This window comes from Aaosphaeria arxii (assembly GCF_010015735.1).
Source record: "Aaosphaeria arxii CBS 175.79 unplaced genomic scaffold BU24scaffold_1, whole genome shotgun sequence".
NCBI classification, from domain to species: domain Eukaryota; kingdom Fungi; phylum Ascomycota; class Dothideomycetes; order Pleosporales; genus Aaosphaeria; species Aaosphaeria arxii.
In genome coordinates this window covers 4,435,619-4,453,030 of record NW_022983474.1, presented here as the reverse complement: position 1 = coordinate 4,453,030, position 17,412 = coordinate 4,435,619, and the positions used below count along the sequence as shown (strand labels likewise).

The 17,412-nt window shown below is 51.3% G+C and overlaps 8 protein-coding genes across 8 annotated transcripts in view; 5 read left to right on the top strand and 3 right to left on the bottom strand.

The window, feature by feature from the left end:
* Positions 1–755: 755 nt before the first annotated feature.
* On the top strand, positions 756–1,307 carry BU24DRAFT_384353 (uncharacterized protein; the record flags this gene model as incomplete). Its single annotated transcript, XM_033524841.1, has 1 exon — positions 756–1,307. The coding sequence occupies one exon, from the start codon at positions 756–758 to the stop codon at positions 1,305–1,307; it is 552 nt and encodes a 183-aa protein (XP_033390319.1).
* Positions 1,308–2,485: 1,178 nt separating this feature from the next.
* Positions 2,486–4,000, top strand: BU24DRAFT_488292 (Di-copper centre-containing protein; the record flags this gene model as incomplete). The annotated part of the gene is made up of 4 exons (XM_033533536.1): positions 2,486–2,827; positions 2,883–3,045; positions 3,107–3,632; positions 3,702–4,000. The coding sequence occupies exons 1-4, from the start codon at positions 2,568–2,570 to the stop codon at positions 3,998–4,000; spliced, it is 1,248 nt and encodes a 415-aa protein (XP_033390318.1). The 5' UTR covers positions 2,486–2,567.
* Positions 4,001–4,183: 183 nt separating this feature from the next.
* BU24DRAFT_362922 (uncharacterized protein) lies at positions 4,184–8,054 on the bottom strand. The gene is made up of 2 exons (XM_033524193.1): positions 7,279–8,054; positions 4,184–7,225 (listed from the first exon to the last, which is right to left on the bottom strand). Exons 1-2 carry the CDS (start codon positions 7,835–7,837, stop codon positions 4,494–4,496), a joined length of 3,291 nt encoding a protein of 1,096 aa, XP_033390317.1. The 5' UTR covers positions 7,838–8,054; the 3' UTR covers positions 4,184–4,493.
* On the bottom strand, positions 7,737–8,234 carry BU24DRAFT_33945 (uncharacterized protein). Its single transcript, XM_033523181.1, has one exon. It carries the CDS (start codon positions 8,111–8,113, stop codon positions 7,850–7,852), a length of 264 nt encoding a protein of 87 aa, XP_033390316.1. The 5' UTR covers positions 8,114–8,234; the 3' UTR covers positions 7,737–7,849.
* Positions 8,235–8,249: 15 nt separating this feature from the next.
* Positions 8,250–9,918, top strand: BU24DRAFT_384344 (PLP-dependent transferase; the record flags this gene model as incomplete). The annotated part of the gene is made up of 3 exons (XM_033524840.1): positions 8,250–8,620; positions 8,702–9,020; positions 9,068–9,918. Exons 1-3 carry the CDS (start codon positions 8,588–8,590, stop codon positions 9,916–9,918), a joined length of 1,203 nt encoding a protein of 400 aa, XP_033390315.1. The 5' UTR covers positions 8,250–8,587.
* A 1,458-nt stretch (positions 9,919–11,376) lies between these two features.
* BU24DRAFT_33617 (succinate-semialdehyde dehydrogenase-like protein) lies at positions 11,377–13,565 on the top strand. Its single transcript, XM_033523071.1, has 4 exons — positions 11,377–11,704; positions 11,791–11,878; positions 11,948–12,860; positions 12,920–13,565. Exons 1-4 carry the CDS (start codon positions 11,579–11,581, stop codon positions 13,395–13,397), a joined length of 1,605 nt encoding a protein of 534 aa, XP_033390314.1. The 5' UTR covers positions 11,377–11,578; the 3' UTR covers positions 13,398–13,565.
* On the bottom strand, positions 13,512–16,659 carry BU24DRAFT_417618 (uncharacterized protein). The gene has a single exon (XM_033526766.1). It carries the CDS (start codon positions 16,332–16,334, stop codon positions 13,734–13,736), a length of 2,601 nt encoding a protein of 866 aa, XP_033390313.1. The 5' UTR covers positions 16,335–16,659; the 3' UTR covers positions 13,512–13,733.
* An 82-nt stretch (positions 16,660–16,741) lies between these two features.
* The window catches only part of BU24DRAFT_417617 (uncharacterized protein), a 1,046-nt gene continuing 375 nt past the window's right edge, over positions 16,742–17,412 (top strand). The window contains exons 1-2 of the mRNA XM_033526765.1: positions 16,742–17,187; positions 17,243–17,402. Coding sequence (XP_033390312.1) covers positions 16,880–17,187; positions 17,243–17,402 — 468 coding nt within the window. The 5' untranslated portion in view covers positions 16,742–16,879. The remainder of the gene's footprint in view (positions 17,188–17,242; positions 17,403–17,412) is intronic.

Below are 17,412 nucleotides of genomic sequence, written 5' to 3'. Positions count from 1 at the left end.
TTGCTTGGCACGTTGGTTAATTATATTGCCGACATGGCTTGTCTTGAACTTTGTGAAGGTTATTTGTCAATCAAATGGGACAGTTCCGAGGTAGAAAAAGAAAAGACAGACGGGTAGAGCACGTCAGCAAGTTAAACGATGAGCAGTTGATAAGATGTCGGAGAAGAAAAGCCGTTGATTGGTCAGCTATACGGAGGTGTGGTTCCCCGCAAATCTTGCTTATCTTCTTTCGGACAGCTTCAATCTTCGAACATCTACTTGCCAACCTAGGAGGGAACTATGTACTTGGATACCCAGGTATCTACTTGTATTCGTACACTCCAGCTTCGAAAAAGACAACGATTCTGTGCTTCATATTCGCTCCAATGATGTATTACTATCCAAAGGAGTCTACTATACAATGTTCTCTTGGTACTTATCCAATTATACGAAATCGTAGATCGAATTGGTAGAATGAATTGCTATTCGACCCTTACCCTTGGAACCATGTGACTTCGCGTGCTGGAGGCCTCATGCATCGCGTAGGATGGAATTGTGTCATTTGCTCCATATCTTGCGTAGGATGGAAGTTCCCCATTTTCAAGGTGTAAATCCCATACCATGTCTTTAGACTTATATATGGGGAGCGTGCTGCTATTCAGCGGTAGATACACTGCAAAATCCCAAGCATATAGCTATCAACACCTCGAGTAGAACATAAGAGCAATATATTCACAACATTTGGGCGACCCTCACACCCAATTCAAGCCATAGCCATGTCCTTCCAACCCCTCAACGGCCACTGCACCTGCAAAGCCATAACCTACACCATCACCGCGCCCCCGCTCATTACCGTAGCCTGCCACTGCAGCTGGTGCCAGCGAGAATCAGGCTCCGCCTTCGTCCTCAACACGCAGATCGAGAACTTCAATTTCGCCATTACCTCCACCGCGCAGCCCTTCTTCGTCAAGGCGCCCTCGCCGAGCGGTGGGGGCCAGGACATTGCAAGATGTCCGAATTGCTATGTGGCACTGTTTTCGCATTACGGTGGTAACGAACGCGCGACGACGTTCGTTAAGGCTGGTACACTGGACGAGGCGAGTAGGAGATTGGTCAGGCCGGAGATACATATCTTCACCAGTACCAAAGCGGAGTGGGTGGATCTGGAGGCTGAAGCGAAGAGAGGTGTTCCAGTCTTTGAGGGATTCTACGAGTTAGATAAGGTGTGGAACAAGGAGAGCTTGCAGAGACGGGAGGACAATATAAAACGCTTTTTGGAAGAGGAAGCAAAGAAGGAATTGAAGCGTAATAATGCGAACGGTCAATAATCGTAGAAGTAATAGAAATGCTTTCATCAGGTTGCAGGCCCCGCCTTTCCAATTGGGGGAAATACGAGTCGCTCGACGTTGGTTGATTCTGCCAAATTATGGATGCTCAAAGCACAGCACACTGCCGGGTCATCAACTAAACCTATTTACACGCTTGCTATATTCGTATCTAACAAGTAATATTGGACTGCTTTTTGGACTGCAACTCCGTAGGAAACAATCCGAAAGTTCTTATTTCATCCGCCCACGGATGGAGTAACTATCAGACTACCCTTGTATCATAAGTACCTAGGTATATCTTTACCATGCTTCTGTGGCTATTCCTATTATTGTCACGACACGTTCAAAAATTCCATGTACCGAGCTTCAATGGCCTCATTAGCCCGTTGTCAATGGAAGCCAGCTATAATACTGCACTACAATATCTGCCACATAAGCATTCTAGGGGATCGTCATTCGTTTCTGAACTGTACATTGTCGTTCCATCTACAGTTTCTGTTAATATTATTATTTAACATTCAACCTCCAGGTCAATATCACACGACACTCTCCCATTGATATCCCTTTTAAGAATGTAGTTTCGTACATGAAGAATCCATGCAACCAACCACTGCCGGCTCGGCTAGAAATCGAACGAGTCGAGACCCAACTATGCATGTTTTTATTGATTGACCGATACCACCGTAAGTTGCAGCCCTGCAGGTACATGCAGGAGTGCACGCCTGGAATCCACCCGAGGACATCTCGAGATTGGGAATTCCCAGGTATCCTTTTGGGCTTTGTCGGGTCTCCAGGTACATACTCTTCTCAAAGGACCCTGATGCGCCCACACCTGACGACCCGAAGTTTGCTTATTGGCGCCATTGGGTCGTGGGCAACATTGAGCCGAATAATGTCCTCTTGGGGTCCTTAGCTAGCCCTCGCGTCCTTTAAATCGTGAACTCCTTGCGTACATGAACATGGGTATTGACGTTGGAGCCGTCCCTATGTAGCATAGATCTCTCGCGGACCCCCTAGTTACATGTAGTTTGCCTTTCTGTAAATTGCATTTGGTACTCTACACCGATGGGAAAACAGTACCTGATCTGATGGGTATAATGGCATTGGATTTGGGTACTAGAAGTAGACGTCTCTTTAGGACCTTCTTCCTGGAAAGCTCATTTAAAGTTTGTAGATCCCGCATCGTTAGTTTAGTTCCAGGACTACAGCTCCGTGAGATTGACTCTAGCTGTACCTTGTCTAGTTCTTTCTGCTTTCAGCATGCATTTCAGTTGCGTAGTCGTTATCTTGCTGGTTAGCTCGTTGTCGAATGCACTCCCGTCTCCACACGAAGACACCGCTCCAACCTATACATTGCCTGCGGCTGCATCCACTGATGTGGCTGAAGCAAGCAAACAACTAGATCAGCTTGCCAAATTCGCACAACAGCAAGCTAGGAGTCTTCTCAAACAGGAACACAATGGCGAGAAGCCTGGTAAAGGAAAATGTACCCTGGAAAACGTCGCTATCCGAAGGGAATGGTCAGTTCAACTGAGTAACCTTCATAGCCTCATCCTCTTGCTGATGACTACCCAGGGGATCTCTCTCCCCCAAAGAGCGAATAGCTTACACGGATGCCGTCCGCTGCTTCCAAAAGAAACAAGCAAAAACTCCCGCTTCTCTCGTCCCTGGCGCGAGGTCAAGGTACGACGATTGGATCGGAACCCACATCAACCAGACAGTGTTCATCCACTACAGTGTACGTTCCTAAGCATCCCTGAAAACATTGTCTTGAAGTATGAATCTAATGCATAATTCAGGGTACTTTCCTCACGTGGCACCGCTTCTTCACATGGCACTACGAGCAAGCTCTCCGGAATGAATGCGGCTACACAGGCTACCAGCCCTACTGGAACTGGGCCCTGACCGCTGTGACCGGGTTGGAAGAGTCCCCGTTGCTTGATGGCAGCGATACCTCGATGGGCAGTAATGGCGAATTCGTCCCCGGCCAGGGCACTGTCATCTTCGGCGGCCCTGGACTTCCCGAGATTCTCCTACCATCCGGTACAGGGGGTGGATGCGTTACGAGCGGTCCGTTCAAGGATATGACGGTCAACTTGGGTCCTCTTGCCTTGGGGTTGGCCAATGGGTCTACTATCGGCTTGGGCGATGGACTGGGATACAATCCCCGTTGCTTGAAGAGAGACTTGACGACGTGGATCAATAGGAATTTCGCAAATGCCTCCAGCGTCGCCAGGGTGATTATCAAACCGAAGGACATCTACGATTTCCAGATGACGATGCAAGGGTATCCAGGTTCCGGCGATCTTGGTATACATGGTGGTGGTAAGTTGAGCGCCCTCGCCTCTGATCGACAATTTTCCCAGGGGACAATTCAACTGACTGACTCCTTAGGCCATTATTCTATGGGTGGAGACCCCGCTCGCGACGCCTTCGTATCCCCCGGGGATCCATTGTTCTACTTGCACCACGCGATGATTGATCGCGTGTGGTGGACCTGGCAGTTGCTAGACAACGAAAAGAGGACTGGTGCTGAGGGTATATCCGGTACGGGGACGTTTCTGGACACGCCTCCATCTGCAAACACAACATTGGATACGGTGATCGATCTTGGCTTTGCAGCTGGTCCGCCTCAGACGGTGCGGGATTTGTTGAGCACGACTGCAGGCCCCTTCTGCTATATTTACTTGTAAAACCTTCTCTTGAGGAGTGCTTTGTAAGCGTTCTAGCAGTTATCGTTGCATTGAGATGGAATGAGATTATCTTTTGCATGAAACAATATCAAAGTGAAATTCTCAATATTAAAATGCCGATCAATTGTCGATGCGGCAGCCAGGGTGCTCACGTTCCCTAGGTGTGCCTAGTGTCAATAATAAGAGCGATAGCAGCAAGAAGTTAATTGATACACACAGAAACACATAAGCCCACGAAGACGCGACAATTGTTATTCCCATTCGCGGTTATCTAATTGGAGAGAAACGCCCACCCATGTATGCGAACAATATACGCCTATGATACATCCAAAGGAAACAACCATCTAGAATCAGGTATACGTGAGCACACTGAAATATGTAATCGAGAAGATGCCTAGATCGCTATATAACAGTTCGAAACGTCCAACCGTGAACGTCCGATACAAAAAAGGGTTCATACAAAGCGATCGAAGCCCACCTTGGCAACCATGCTTTACCTCTTCTCGACCAAGAGCAGATGCATAGCAAGGTATGCCAGCACAACAAAGACTCCGCCAAAGACGGCGAGACCAATGCAATCTTTCCATAGAGCAAGGACGTTGAATCCGAATGAGCTGAGAATGGCCGAGCCAGGTACTTCAATGTCAAGTCCATATTTATGATCGATGAGACTCAAATATTTGACTTCGTTGACGATGAGACCTTCAAAGGCATAGTGGAATATGGAAAGCGATTGGAGCCACTTTGCCACAGTTGGTATGCTATCCTTGTTTAAGAAGAAGCCGGAGAATAGCAGACTGAACAGCATCACCAGTAGACCGACCAGGTTAGCAACACCGCCATTGCGGAAGACAATTCCGATGAACAAGAAGATGGAAGCAGCCGCCAAGTTGAAGAGTACCAGGAAGAGGACGAACTTCAAGAACTGGGGCCACGCAGGAATGAGTCCGGTCATTGGGTAAACAATGATGCCGAGAATGATGGGAGGGATCAAGCGAAGTGGTACAATGTCAAAAATCACCTTCGCTGCGAAGTATGACACTGGCGAATAGTATCCCTTCGCTCGCTCTCTTGTAAAGAGAAGACGCTCTGGGGCGAAGACGGTGAGAATTGTCAAGGCGCTGAAACCGAATAGTGCCAGAACGAACAGGAAGAGTCCAAGACGATTCTGGAAACCCTTGATGTCATCCGTAAGACCATAGTACAAGAAACCAAGGAAGACGGCGAGCAGAATAGCGATCGCATAATGAGTAAGCATGAGCATCGGGTTGCGATACAAGTTTCGCCAGGTGCGCTTCGAGAGAATGACGAACTGACCGACCCGGCCAACCTTTCTGTAACCCTTGAGCTTGCCGGCCGCAATGAACCCATTGGGGTGGCTATCTCCAGAGGACCCATTAGCATTGTTTGCGTGGTCAATTGCGCTGGCGATATCCTCATGAATCGCGCCAGCAACATCAGATGTAGCGTAGGCAGAGACGAGCGTGTCGAGGTTGGTACCTGTACCGCCATCCGCAGGAGGAGGGAGTTCATCGGGGTCGTCCAAGACCTGTGGAGGGGGTGCACCTGTTTGACGAGAAAGTTTTAGCCACTGAGCAGTTCGGCTTTCTTGACGATCGTAGGGACCTTCATCATCTGTTTTAGGGCTCATCGTACCGTCTGCAGAAGCAGCGCCCTTCTTCCGCGTGAAGAGCTCGCGGTCTTGCTGCTGCTTGATTGAGGTCCTCCGCTTGCCCTTGGGTCTAATGCTGGAGTTGCTGGGGCTGCCAATTGTGTCACGGTCGCTTCGAATGCTAGGAATGGATTTGACGGCAATAGCACTGCTTGCGCTTGTTCGCAATCCGTCTCTATTGAAGATTGAATTATCCTCATCAATAGGCTGGGAGCGTACGCTGCTCGCATGCATGGTGAGATCAACCAGGAAGTCTGCGATGTTGAATCCAGGGGGGCAAGGGTAACCAATGTTGTCAAAGTATGGCTGGCAGCTCTCGAATGGACCGGAGTAAACAGTTCGTCCCTTGGCCAGGAGAATGAGTTGGTCGAATAGTGCAACAATGTTGGAGCGAGGCTGATGGATCGTGAAAATGACCGTCCTGTTGTAGTTCTTGACCAAATTTACAAGGCATTCGACAACGTTGAAAGCATTAAATGAATCCAAGCCGCTGGTTGGTTCATCGAGGAAAAGGATGCTGGGGGAAGTTACAAGCTCGCATGCGATACCCACGCGGCGTTTCTCTCCTCCCGAAATGCCTCGTCCACTCTCTTCAGATCCGATAGTCTGGTGACGAATGTGATAGATTCCAAGTTGTTTCTCAACGTCTTCTACACGCTGCTCCTTTGAAGCACGGCTCATCTCCTTTGGAAGACGCAACAGAGCGGAATCAAGAATGGTTTCGTGAACGGTAAGGGTGGGTAGCATCGTGTCGTCTTGGTCGACAAAGCCAATAACGCTTCGAAATTCATCGTCGCGGACCTTCTCTCCGTTAAGATAGAAGTCGCCAGATGTCATGCCAATCTTATTCTTCCTGGCCAACAAATCGAGGAAAGTGGTCTTTCCCGCGCCGGACGCTCCCATGATTGCCAATAGTTCACCAGGATGAACGGCACCGGAGATTCCTGAAAGGATTTGCTTGCCATTCAAATGGTATGCGACGTTATCGAATTGTAGGGTAGCGGGTTTGTGATCAGCCAGGAGCTTGGCATTTTCATCCTCCTCGTCATCAGAAAGGTGGATGGCTCCCCATCGCTTTCTTTCCGCTCGGCGAGCAAGATACCAAATTCCGAGGATGACAGCTACAACAAAAAGAGCGCATCCAGCAATGACGGCGGCAATGAGGGGAGTATTGATGGTCTTGACAGGGCGTTCGTAGCCTGGAACCTCGGTCTCGTAAAGACATTCACCAGCATCGCAGCTCAGGAAGATACTCTCGTCTCCGAAAACGCTGGAAATCAAGTCGTTCATGGCTGGCTCTGAGAAAATGCTGCCACTATCTTTACGATTGTCAGCTGCAATGGACCTGAACGAGGCAGGACCCTTAATTTCTTGATCTAGGAAATCGCCGATATCGATCGAGCCTTCCTCTCCGCACAGCATTCTCCCTGGCACGCATTTACATGCGATGTTCTGGCATTTGTATTCGGTTATGTTGCGATCGCTCTGGGCAGTCCAGCTGGAGGAGCAAGTGTCTAGGGCGCAGTAAAATGACTCTTTTTGATCAACCCAAACTAGAACTATTAGTGGATGCTACAAATTGCTCAGAGATAAGTAATAGACTTACATTGGAAGTTGCATTCATCTGTCTTCGCATTGCACGAGAACGTTGCTTGAGGCTTCTTCTCCTTGAGTTGGTCGAGGATCTTGCGGTTCGTGATATCGCACATTTGGAAGTTTTCCTTGACGAGTTGCCCGTCCTTGTAGCAGACACCACCCTCTCCTTCGGGCATCATAGCGTTACAGGCATTATTCGTCTGGCAGACGTTGCAGTTGATGCCCGTCCAGCCATCTTTACATTCACAGGTACCGCCACCCCTTGGCGCACGGTCACGTCCGTCTGATAGAGCTCCGCAGAGTGGTTCCGAGCAATCTTCTCCACCAAAGCCAGGAGGACAGATGCATTTTCCATTGGCTTTGCTGCAGTCGGCGAACTGCTGGCAGGCAAAGTCCTCGAGGTTACAGTTGAAGCACGGGGGGCAACCGTCCGGACGATCACCGTAGATGGAGAAGAGCGATTCGGGAGTGTCAGCAAGGGAGTAATTGCTGAAGCTCTTATAGGCTTGAGAAGGCGATGCGAGGGCGAGTGCGCTCGCCAGCGATAAGGTCCATGACGTTTGTCGCATATCGGTTGAGTGCTAGGCCGAGCAGGACGAAGCTCTTGTTGAGCTCCGTATTGCTGCCTCACCGACGATGTCGGAACGTCTGACGTTGACGATGTAGGGTCGCAAAGAGCGATAAAAGAGCGTCGAGCTCAAACAGGTGAAGAATGCACAATGGTAGATGAACAGGTGGAAGAAGGAGATACCATGGTCATTTGCGGGGAGGTTGGTTGAGTGGAAGCATGTAGGCCGCCGCCAAGGTAGCTCCATCGGGGTCCCAGACCGACGAACCGACAACATCTAAGCCCCAAACGGCAGGCGTCGTATTGCCCATCGAGCCGATCGAGTGATTCAATATGACGCGTCTGTTTGGCTGCCTCAAACATCGCATATGCATATATGAATTGGTACTTTGCGAAACCTAAAACGCGTGACAGTTTACCTTTGGAAGGGGATTTATAGGATATTTATCCACTTACTAGCTGAGATGCATTACTACCGTGACTGATCAGCGCCAAATGCTCACTACAACACCACGAGGTCACAGGGTCTCGTCTCCCCCCTATACCCAAAGAGAACTGGTGTCTATGGGTTCCGTAGATGCGAACCATCTCGAACCGACTCCGACGCCCTACATTTGACACTCGACCTGACTTGACGAGACTTCAACGAACCTAAAAATCTGACCTACTTGAGGGGGAGTCTTGGATTCATTCACCATCACTTTTCGTATTCTACTGTCAAATATCAGCAAGGGGAAAAATCTATAGCAAAATGGTCAAAATTGAGAGTTTCTCCGTCGAAAAGGTAAAGTACTCACTCAAGCACTTATCCACCACATGCAAATTCAACCATCTAAAATGGCATTAAGCTAATTCAATAATATAGTGGATGGATCAGTATGAGCATCATTGCGAACATAACATAGCCGAAACATGCTGTGCTTCCATTTCCATTGACCAACTACGTGAGCTATCCGAAGACAAAGGCCGAGAGATCTTCCAAGCGTCTAAGCCCCTCACCTATGGTTCCATACGAGGCTCCGACGAACTGAGGTCCAATCTTGCTCGACTCTACTCTGCAAAAGCGACAAACCCTCTGAGTCCAGACAATATTCTGACTACCCCCGGAGCGATTCAAGCCAATTACCTCTGCGCATATGCTTTGGTGGGGCCGGGCGACCATGTCATCTGTCACTATCCAACATGTTAGTATTGGCAAGGCATTCTTGAAGAGTATGTACTGATTTTCCAGACCAATCTCTGTACGATGTTCCCAAACAACTGGGTGCCGAAGTCGACCTTTGGAAGGCTAAAGCCCAGAATCAATGGGTGCCCGAGATCGCAAAATTGAAGAGCTTGATCAAACCAAACACCAAACTGATCATCGTCAACAACCCCAACAACCCAACTGGTGCTGTGCTCAAGCGTCCCTTCTTGCAGGAACTCATCGACGTCGCATCCGAGCATGGCATCATCGTCATGTGTGACGAAGTGTACCGACCAGTATTCCATTCGATCACCCCTGCGGACTCGGGATTCCCCCCATCATTGCTGTCTATGGATTACCGAAAGGTCATCGTCACCGGATCTATGTCCAAGGCCTATGCATTGGCTGGCATTCGAGTGGGCTGGATTGCTTCACGAGACCCTGAGATCATCGAGCAGCTGGCTGAAGCACGACACTATACCACGATATCGGTCAGTCAGCTAGACGAGCAGGTTGCTGCATACGCCCTCCACCAGAACACAATACACAGCCTACTGGCAAGAAACATCAAGTTGGCCAAGACCAACCTCGAGCTCTTGGAAAAGTTCGTGTTGAAGAATGATGATGCGTGTGAATGGGTGAAGCCGCTAGCAGGCACGACAGCATTCGTCAAGTTCCACCGCGAGGGAATTCCTGTCGACTCAGTGGACTTTTGCGAGAAATTGCTCAAGGAGACTGGAGTCCTTTTCGTTCCGGGAAATGAATGCTTCGGTGAGGAATTCAAAGGGTATGTGCGAATTGGGTTCGTGAACCACACGGAGATCATCAAAGAGGGCTTGGACAAGACGACTAAATTTGTAAGGAAGAGCCTTGACGACGTGAAGCTCGCAACATAGTACCTATCTCATTGTTGAAATGAGCAATTACATACTATTCAATGTCAATTTTCTTCCTATTCGTGATCTGTGATGACGATGACGGTGCTTGGGAGGGAGTCCCTGCTGTCCAAGCAACTCCGCCCGACTCACCAAAATGCAGCCTCGGGAGGCCGACTATGAACAGCCACGCCAGGGCTATGCAAACTTTGATCGTCGCGCCCAGTCTGTAACATGAGATATAATATGATATATGACCGCACTGTAGCCAGTCCAGTTGCATTATCTACGGTCTGCAGTTGTCGAACAAATTCATCATCATCTACCAATACTGCATCAACACAAACGGACCGTCATCATGCCCGAATCCATCACATCAACTGACAACCTCATATCGCCCAAAACTACATCCAAAGCGCGCTCGCCATCCCCAACTCCAGATGGCAAGAAGCGCACAAGCCTGCTGGGCAAATTCAATCGTGCTCCCGAGGAGCCAGGCAAGGAGAAATGGCGCGACGCAAGCCTTAGCGACAAAGAGCGCTGGAAGGAATGGCAGAAGGCCAAAGACAAGGAGCAACACGGCGGATCGACTTCAGGCTACCTCACCACATTCTACAAGACCAAAGGCCGTGCGGCTTGGTGGATTGGCATGCTGGGAGGCGATGCTTAAAGGGGGGGCACTGCTCATGATTGCCCGTCTTTGCACCCCACACACTGCACACACTGCGCTGATGTCCCGCTAAGCTGGGCATCGCTGTCTGCCCTCACTCCCCTTTGGTTCACATCTCTTCCAGCATCACTGCAAGATTGTATTTTTGTTTTTCGTTTCTTCTTTTTTTCATGTGGCCAAGAAGGAGTATTTGGGATGGGTTTCAAGGCGCTTTCGAAATGATTATACCCAACTTTTACGAATACAATTGATAATGATATAACTAAACATTGAGCACCTGGGAGTCGCCTCATGCAAATTAGAAGCCTCCTACTGAACGTCACACGGACTTCGTCGGCTGGGACGCTGATTGGCAGGCCTGCTGGTCCTTCAAATACCACCGTTTTCAACGGAAATTCGAAAACCTACCCGATTAGGCAAGCTGGACACAACCCCCCCGAGGAAGTCCGCGCAACGTCCCTCAAGCAGATCAGAAACCTCCTAACTGTCTACCTACCTGCAATCCGTGTATACCCGGTCCCTGAATTGCATTCTATCAACACCAAACGATCTATTTGCCATCCAAGCTCCCGTTTAATGCAAAAGAGCGTAAAACTCAAATGCTAACCTTTCCCTCTTCTCCAATTCCTTCCCTTCCCCGCTCGTTACACGCCATAGACGCGCTCTTTATCTCCGAAGACTACCGAACCATCGACCCCGTTAAAAACATGGTAACTAAGGGCTCAAGCTCCATGCATGGGGGCAACTGGCGACTGGGTATGTATGTCTGTTATTCCCCAACGTCATTCCCAACCCAATCCATTCACTCAATCTCCAAATCTTCCTATCCGCGCCTCTGGCCCCAATCCCCTCTTCTCTGCTACTGCTGCCGCCCACAAGTATCTCAAATACTGTTCTCCAAGCTCTCCGTTAAGTGCTGCACCCCAAAGACGTCATAGATTCCTGGGGGGAAACCACCTCGCCGTGATTTACCGTGGATTTCGAATTCCCTCAAATCTAAACGTTTGAAAGATGCGATCTATACTCTCCGCCTCGAGGGCAATTGCTCGCCAACCAACCTGCACAAGTAGATTCCAGAGGAACACATTACCCACAATCGCCACAAGAGGGTACGCCATGAGCCGTCCTGCACCCAAAGTGAGTCGCCACAATTTCTGGAACATTGAGCGTTCGATATCGAAGCCTGTATATATACTGACGTGGAACTTTCTTTTGGCACGCAGCTCAATGACCCCTCCTTACTAAAGGATAAGACGTACGTCAACGGCGAATGGATTGGCGCAAAGTCGGGCAAGACCTTCGAAGTCCATGGTGAGCAGCTCTCCCACGACCACCGCATTACCCATAACACCAACCCAACTAACCATGGCAAAACCACAGATCCAGCAACAGGCGAAGTAATCGGCACGATGCCCGAGTTCGACCGCGCCGACACCGAAGCAGCCATCGCCGCCGCGCAAGCAGCACTCCCATCGTTCCGCAAGACCACGGGACGCGAGAGGTCGCGCCTCCTCCGGAAATGGTACCAACTGATGATGGACAACGCGGACGACCTGGCCAAGCTCATCACCTGGGAGAACGGCAAGCCGCTGGCCGACGCGAACGGCGAGGTAACATACGCGGCCAACTTCTTCGAATGGTTCGCCGAGGAGGCGCCCCGACTGAACGGCGCCACGATCCCCTCCAGCGTGCCCGGGAACAGGATCTTCACTATCAAGGAGCCCGTCGGCGTGGTCGGGCTCATCACCCCGTGGAACTTCCCCGCAGCAATGGTGACCCGCAAGATCGGACCCGCCCTGGCCGCCGGCTGCACTGTCGTCGCCAAATCCCCGGGAGAAACGCCCTTCACCGCGGCCGCCCTCGCAGAACTCGCCCACCGCGCCGGCATACCAAAGGGCGTCATCAACATCGTCACATCCGACAAGAACACGCCCGAGCTCGGCAAGACCATCACGACCTCCCCCGCGGTCAAGAAGGTCTCGTTCACGGGCTCCACGGGCGTCGGCAAGCTCCTGATGACGGACTCGTCCAGCACGCTGAAGAAGCTGTCCTTCGAGCTCGGCGGCAACGCCCCTTTCATCGTCTTCGACGACGCCGACCTCGACGCCGCCGTCGCGGGCGCCGTCGCCTCCAAGTTCCGCTCCTCGGGCCAGACCTGCGTCTGCGCAAACAGGATATACGTCCAGTCCGGCCTGTACGACAGGTTCGTCGAGAAGCTCGCCGAGAAGGTCAGGGGCTTCAAGGTCGGCTACGGCACCGACGAGGGCGTCACCCACGGCCCTCTGATCAGCGAGTCAGCATTGCCCCCTTACAAACAAACAGTACACACAGTACGCTAACAGCCCACCACAGAAAAGCCATCAAAAAAGTAACCGAGCACGTCTCCGACGCCGTCTCCAAGGGCGCCCAAGTCGTCATCGGCGGCTCCCCGCTGCGCGACCTGGGCGCCCGCTTCTTCGAGCCCACCGTCATCCGCGACATGAAGCCCGGCATGAAGATCGCCAGCGAGGAGACGTTCGGCCCCGTGGCCGGCATCTTCAGGTTCGACACCGAGGCCGAGGTCGTGGCGCTCGCCAACGACACGGACGTCGGGCTCGCGGGATACTTCTTCAGCAGGGACGTCGAGCGCGTGTACAGGATCGCAGAGGCGCTTGAGGTCGGCATGGTGGGCGTCAATACGGGGCTGATTTCGGATCCCGCGGCGCCGTTTGGGGGTGTCAAGGAGAGTGGGTTTGGGAGGGAGGGGAGCGTGATGGGTATCGATGAGTACGTCGTGACGAAGATGGTGACGTTGGGGAACAACGGACAGCCGCTGCAGGGATCGTCATGAGAGAAAGGGAGCTCGAAAAGTGGGAAAGCATATTTTGGGCGAAATGTCAATGATTCAGGTTGATTTGTTACGATTTTGAATGCATATAATATGGATATGAATAAGGGATGAAAGTTGAAATGAAAGTCATTGTATCGTCACAGCATACCTTCTGAGCTTCCAAGCTTTGAAGTAAATGAAGCAGCACCAACATTCACTTTCTTCTATTGAAGCCAAGGTAGGAGTGGAAAATAAATTCTTGCCGTTATCAAAACATCTGTGAGTGGGGGTATCTAATATTGGTACAAAACAAACTTTTTAGCATCGCCGAGCGCTCAAGAGGATCATCCAGACCTCTCAATCCACCACCTGCAGCATGTCATAAGCCTTATGCGAAACAGCCTTTTTCACAACCGTAAACGGATCCATCTTCTCCTTCTGCTTCTTTACCTTCACCTCCACAGTCCCATCCTCATTCACCACCTCCTCCACCACCTCTTCGCCCTCTTCGCCCTCAAAACCCGCGCCGTCCAAGAATGACTTCAGCATTCCCTGGGAATACCCCGATACCAAGGCCGTTCCATTATCCTCAGACGTTACCGGCTTATCCGTCTTCTCGGCCGCCAAATTCCAGAACACCAATTCTGGGATCTCGTACCCGGCCTCTTCAAACATCTTCTTGATCCTCTCATAACTCGTCGTCCAGCGGTTGGGAATGGACGCGCAATCGAATTGCATGTCGCTGAACACGAAGATACGCTTGACCATTTGTTCCTGCGGAATCTTGTTTGCGATTGCGGTAGGTAGGATCAGGCGCTCGAAGACGGCGACGAAGTCAGTATTCATGCCCCACGATGCGTTGAGGATGTAGTGGACCTTGTCGACGAATGTACGGGTGTCGTTGGGGCCACCTACGCTGACGAGCTGTGGATCGGCAGAGAATGTTATGAAATGGCCGCCGAAGGGAGGTGCGGTGACCTCGGCAAGGAGGAGTGACAGCCCAATGGAGGAGTCCATGGGTGTCGTCTTGTCGGAGGGACGGAAGGGAGAGTACTCCATGCTGCCACTGACGTCGCATACGGCGATAGAGTTGTCCAGGGTGCCGGAATCACGAATGCGTTGAACGAGCGTGTTCCACTGGCCATCGAGAATCTTCCCAATATGGCCGGCAGAGATGGCGGCTTTGGCGGCTTTAAGATCGTGCGGGTTCTTCTGTGCGTGGGACGATGGTAACCCTCGGGCTTTGGCAACGAGAGTCGACGGGAGAAGGACTGCGCCGGAGATCTTTGCCTCACCTACTGCGACCTTGTCGATGTATTTCGTGAAATGCTCGGTGTCCTTATTGAGGAAAAGCGAGACGTAGCGGTCCATCGCCAGAGACGGAACGCGGTCGTACTTGATCTGATCGAACCGATTGGCAGCGATGTCTCGCTCAACTACCTCGAGTGCCTTACGGAGCGGAGAGGAGATGGTCTTGCGGTAGGCTTCTCTCGCATACCGGATGTACAGCTCGCGGTTGGTCGCATCTGGGCAGATCTCCTGGGGATTGGGAAACATGATCTCGGCAATGGAAGTCTGGATAAACGTGTGCTTGTCGTGAAACTCACCAAAGGTTGGAGCCCACTTGGCAGCGAGTGACACTTTCTTCTGGTCTGACTTCTTGCTCGACTTGAGATTCATCGCGTCGATCTGCAGCTGCTCCGCAAAGAGGCGAGCGACGAGTTGGTGCAAGGAACGGTAGAAGTCGTCGGTCTCGAGCTTCTTCAACACCCGCTGGTATCGTTCGAGCATGACCTGTTTACGAACCTCCTTGGCCTTCTGCGGGTCGAACTCGCGCTTGCGCTTCGAACTTCCGTACTTGTTGTTCACCTGGATAAGGAGTGACTCCGGTCTGCTGTGGCAACTGAGCTGGTCGTTCGCCGCCAGAGCGAGGATGTTCAAGAGATCCTTCCAATACCCGTGGGATACGCCGAACTGCACGTCGAACGAGGTCTTCTCAGGATCCTGCTCGGCGTCCACCATCTCGAAATCATCCTCTTCTTGAGCTACCGTCTTGCCCTCGTCCACTGTCTCTCCCTTCCCATCCTCTGATTTCGCCTTGGCTTTCTTCGTCTTCTTCTCAATGACTGGCCGCACCAGCCACCTCAGATTCGCCAAAAGCGTCGCCGGATGATGCTCTGCGAGCCAACCGAACGCCTTGTAAGCGACAAACTTGTCGCTCTTTCCCAGATGGATGCTCCTCGAATTGAAGATGATCTTCAAGGTCATCAGCGCATCCATGTTCCACGCATTCTGCAGCAACGTCTCGAGCCGCTCGCCAGTCGTACCCTGACTTAGATCGTAGAACAAGTCGACCAAAGGATTCTTGGCCGACACGTTCGTCACGTCCGCGTTCTCGGTGAGTGTCTTGTTCTCCGCGAGGAGTTGCTCTTCGGTCTTGACGTGCGCTTCGTGCTTCTTCAGGGCCTCGATGAATGGCGACGGCTCCACCGGTTTGTCATCGACGTCCATGTCGACTTTGCTCTTCGGAGCACCAGGCGAGGTTTCGCCCTCTCCGACGTTGTCGAGCTTGTCTTTGAGGTCACTAACAGCCGCCTTGCGAACGTTGATCAGCGTCCGTTGGAGATGAGCTTGGAATTCATCTTCAGGAAGGAACAGTGCCGGGTCTGCGGGAAGGTACACCGGGAACGAGGAGTCCAGTACTGAATGCACCTTCTTGGTATCCTCGGCCACCAAGGTGATGTCAGATGGAGCTGCTGTCGAAGACATGCTGACGGAATCGACAGACTTATCGGACAGATATTTCGACGATGATGATGATAATGATCGACGAAAGAAGCAGAAGTTCGCAACAGGTACAGGTCGACGATGGTTGTGGTTGTGGATGGCTCGTTGAGTGGAGGCGACGAGGGAGGACCTGAAGATGGATGGTGCTTTTATTCTCACCGAGGACGACATGATTCACTTTTAAGTCGTCACAATCACACTCACACTCACTCAACAAATTTGGTTTGTTTGTTAACTATGGCTTCCCTTTCACGTGGAACCAGGGTTAGTGGCTGTTGCCTTCAATTGGACTGCCCGCCTTCCACTCTGGTGAGACTCAAGGGCGGTGAAAGGGCGACGCCGCCATGAAAGGATATTCGCAGAAGCAAACAAATTGGAACCAAAAGGTGCGGGGTAGTGATGGTGCAATTGGATTGTTTGGAGAGAACACCACGGTCCGCTCATGCACACAGCCGTCGTTGGATGAAGAATGGTGGATGTCTCAGGTAGGTTCTACAACGAGAGGTCGTGGTACCGCACCCGCGCCGGTGGTTGCCTTATATAGTACACAGCAGGCAAGGGGCGGGTGTGGCACAGGGCTGGCTGGCAGGGCTCACCATCTTCAAAAATAATGATAATGCCCACGCTCTACGGAGTTCTACCACTTGCAATTGATTCAATAGTCTTGACTCTTCCCTCTCGCTCAAATCCTCTCCCATAACCAACCCGTCAACTTAATGGCTACTAGCGACAGTCCATGCCGTGTCGCCATACACGTCAAAGTCACCGACATCGAGGGCGATCCTCTCGCCAGACACCTCACGCTAGGGCAAGCATTCTGCACCAGCGTGCTCTCGCGCGACTTCCACAATCAAATCCAACCAGACGGATACGACGCTGTCCATAAACCTGCGCGCTTCGACTCTGATGAGGATATCTCTCTCAACTTTCTCTACGATTTGGGCGTCAAGGGCCGGTTGTCTCAGGATGAAGTGTTGAAGATTCCACACTCGGTCTATCTCGCGAGTCGGGAGCAGGGGAATTGGTAAGGCGAAACTGGTGCGAACTCGTGCATGCACAACTAGGTAATTGATCACTAGGAACTTTATCCCTAAACCAAGGCCTATAGGACAGGTGAAGCTGAGAGCACGGAAGTATCCTTGGGGAGGCAGGCTGGAGCAGGATATGCTCGAAGAACTCCAGAGTCTAGATACAGGAGTCAAGAGTCTTGATGCAGAAGTGAAGAGTCTTGATGCAGAAGTGAAGAGTC

What these genes read in the sequence shown, in the direction of transcription:
- BU24DRAFT_33945 (XM_033523181.1), bottom strand. Translation starts at nt 8,113, where the DNA reads ATGTTGTCGGTTCGTCGGTCTGGGACCCCGATGGAGCTACCTTGGCGG.
- BU24DRAFT_362922 (XM_033524193.1), bottom strand. Translation starts at nt 7,837, where the DNA reads ATGCGACAAACGTCATGGACCTTATCGCTGGCGAGCGCACTCGCCCTC. An exon ending in AGATGAATGCAACTTCCAAT is followed by an intron (nt 7,226 to 7,278) that starts GTAAGTCTATTA and finishes TAATAGTTCTAG; the next exon opens with TTTGGGTTGATCAAAAAGAG.
- BU24DRAFT_417618 (XM_033526766.1), bottom strand. Translation starts at nt 16,334, where the DNA reads ATGTCGTCCTCGGTGAGAATAAAAGCACCATCCATCTTCAGGTCCTCC.
- BU24DRAFT_33617 (XM_033523071.1), top strand. Translation starts at nt 11,579, where the DNA reads ATGCGATCTATACTCTCCGCCTCGAGGGCAATTGCTCGCCAACCAACC. An exon ending in TGAGCCGTCCTGCACCCAAA is followed by an intron (nt 11,705 to 11,790) that starts GTGAGTCGCCAC and finishes TTTGGCACGCAG; the next exon opens with CTCAATGACCCCTCCTTACT. An exon ending in CACGGCCCTCTGATCAGCGA is followed by an intron (nt 12,861 to 12,919) that starts GTCAGCATTGCC and finishes AGCCCACCACAG; the next exon opens with AAAAGCCATCAAAAAAGTAA.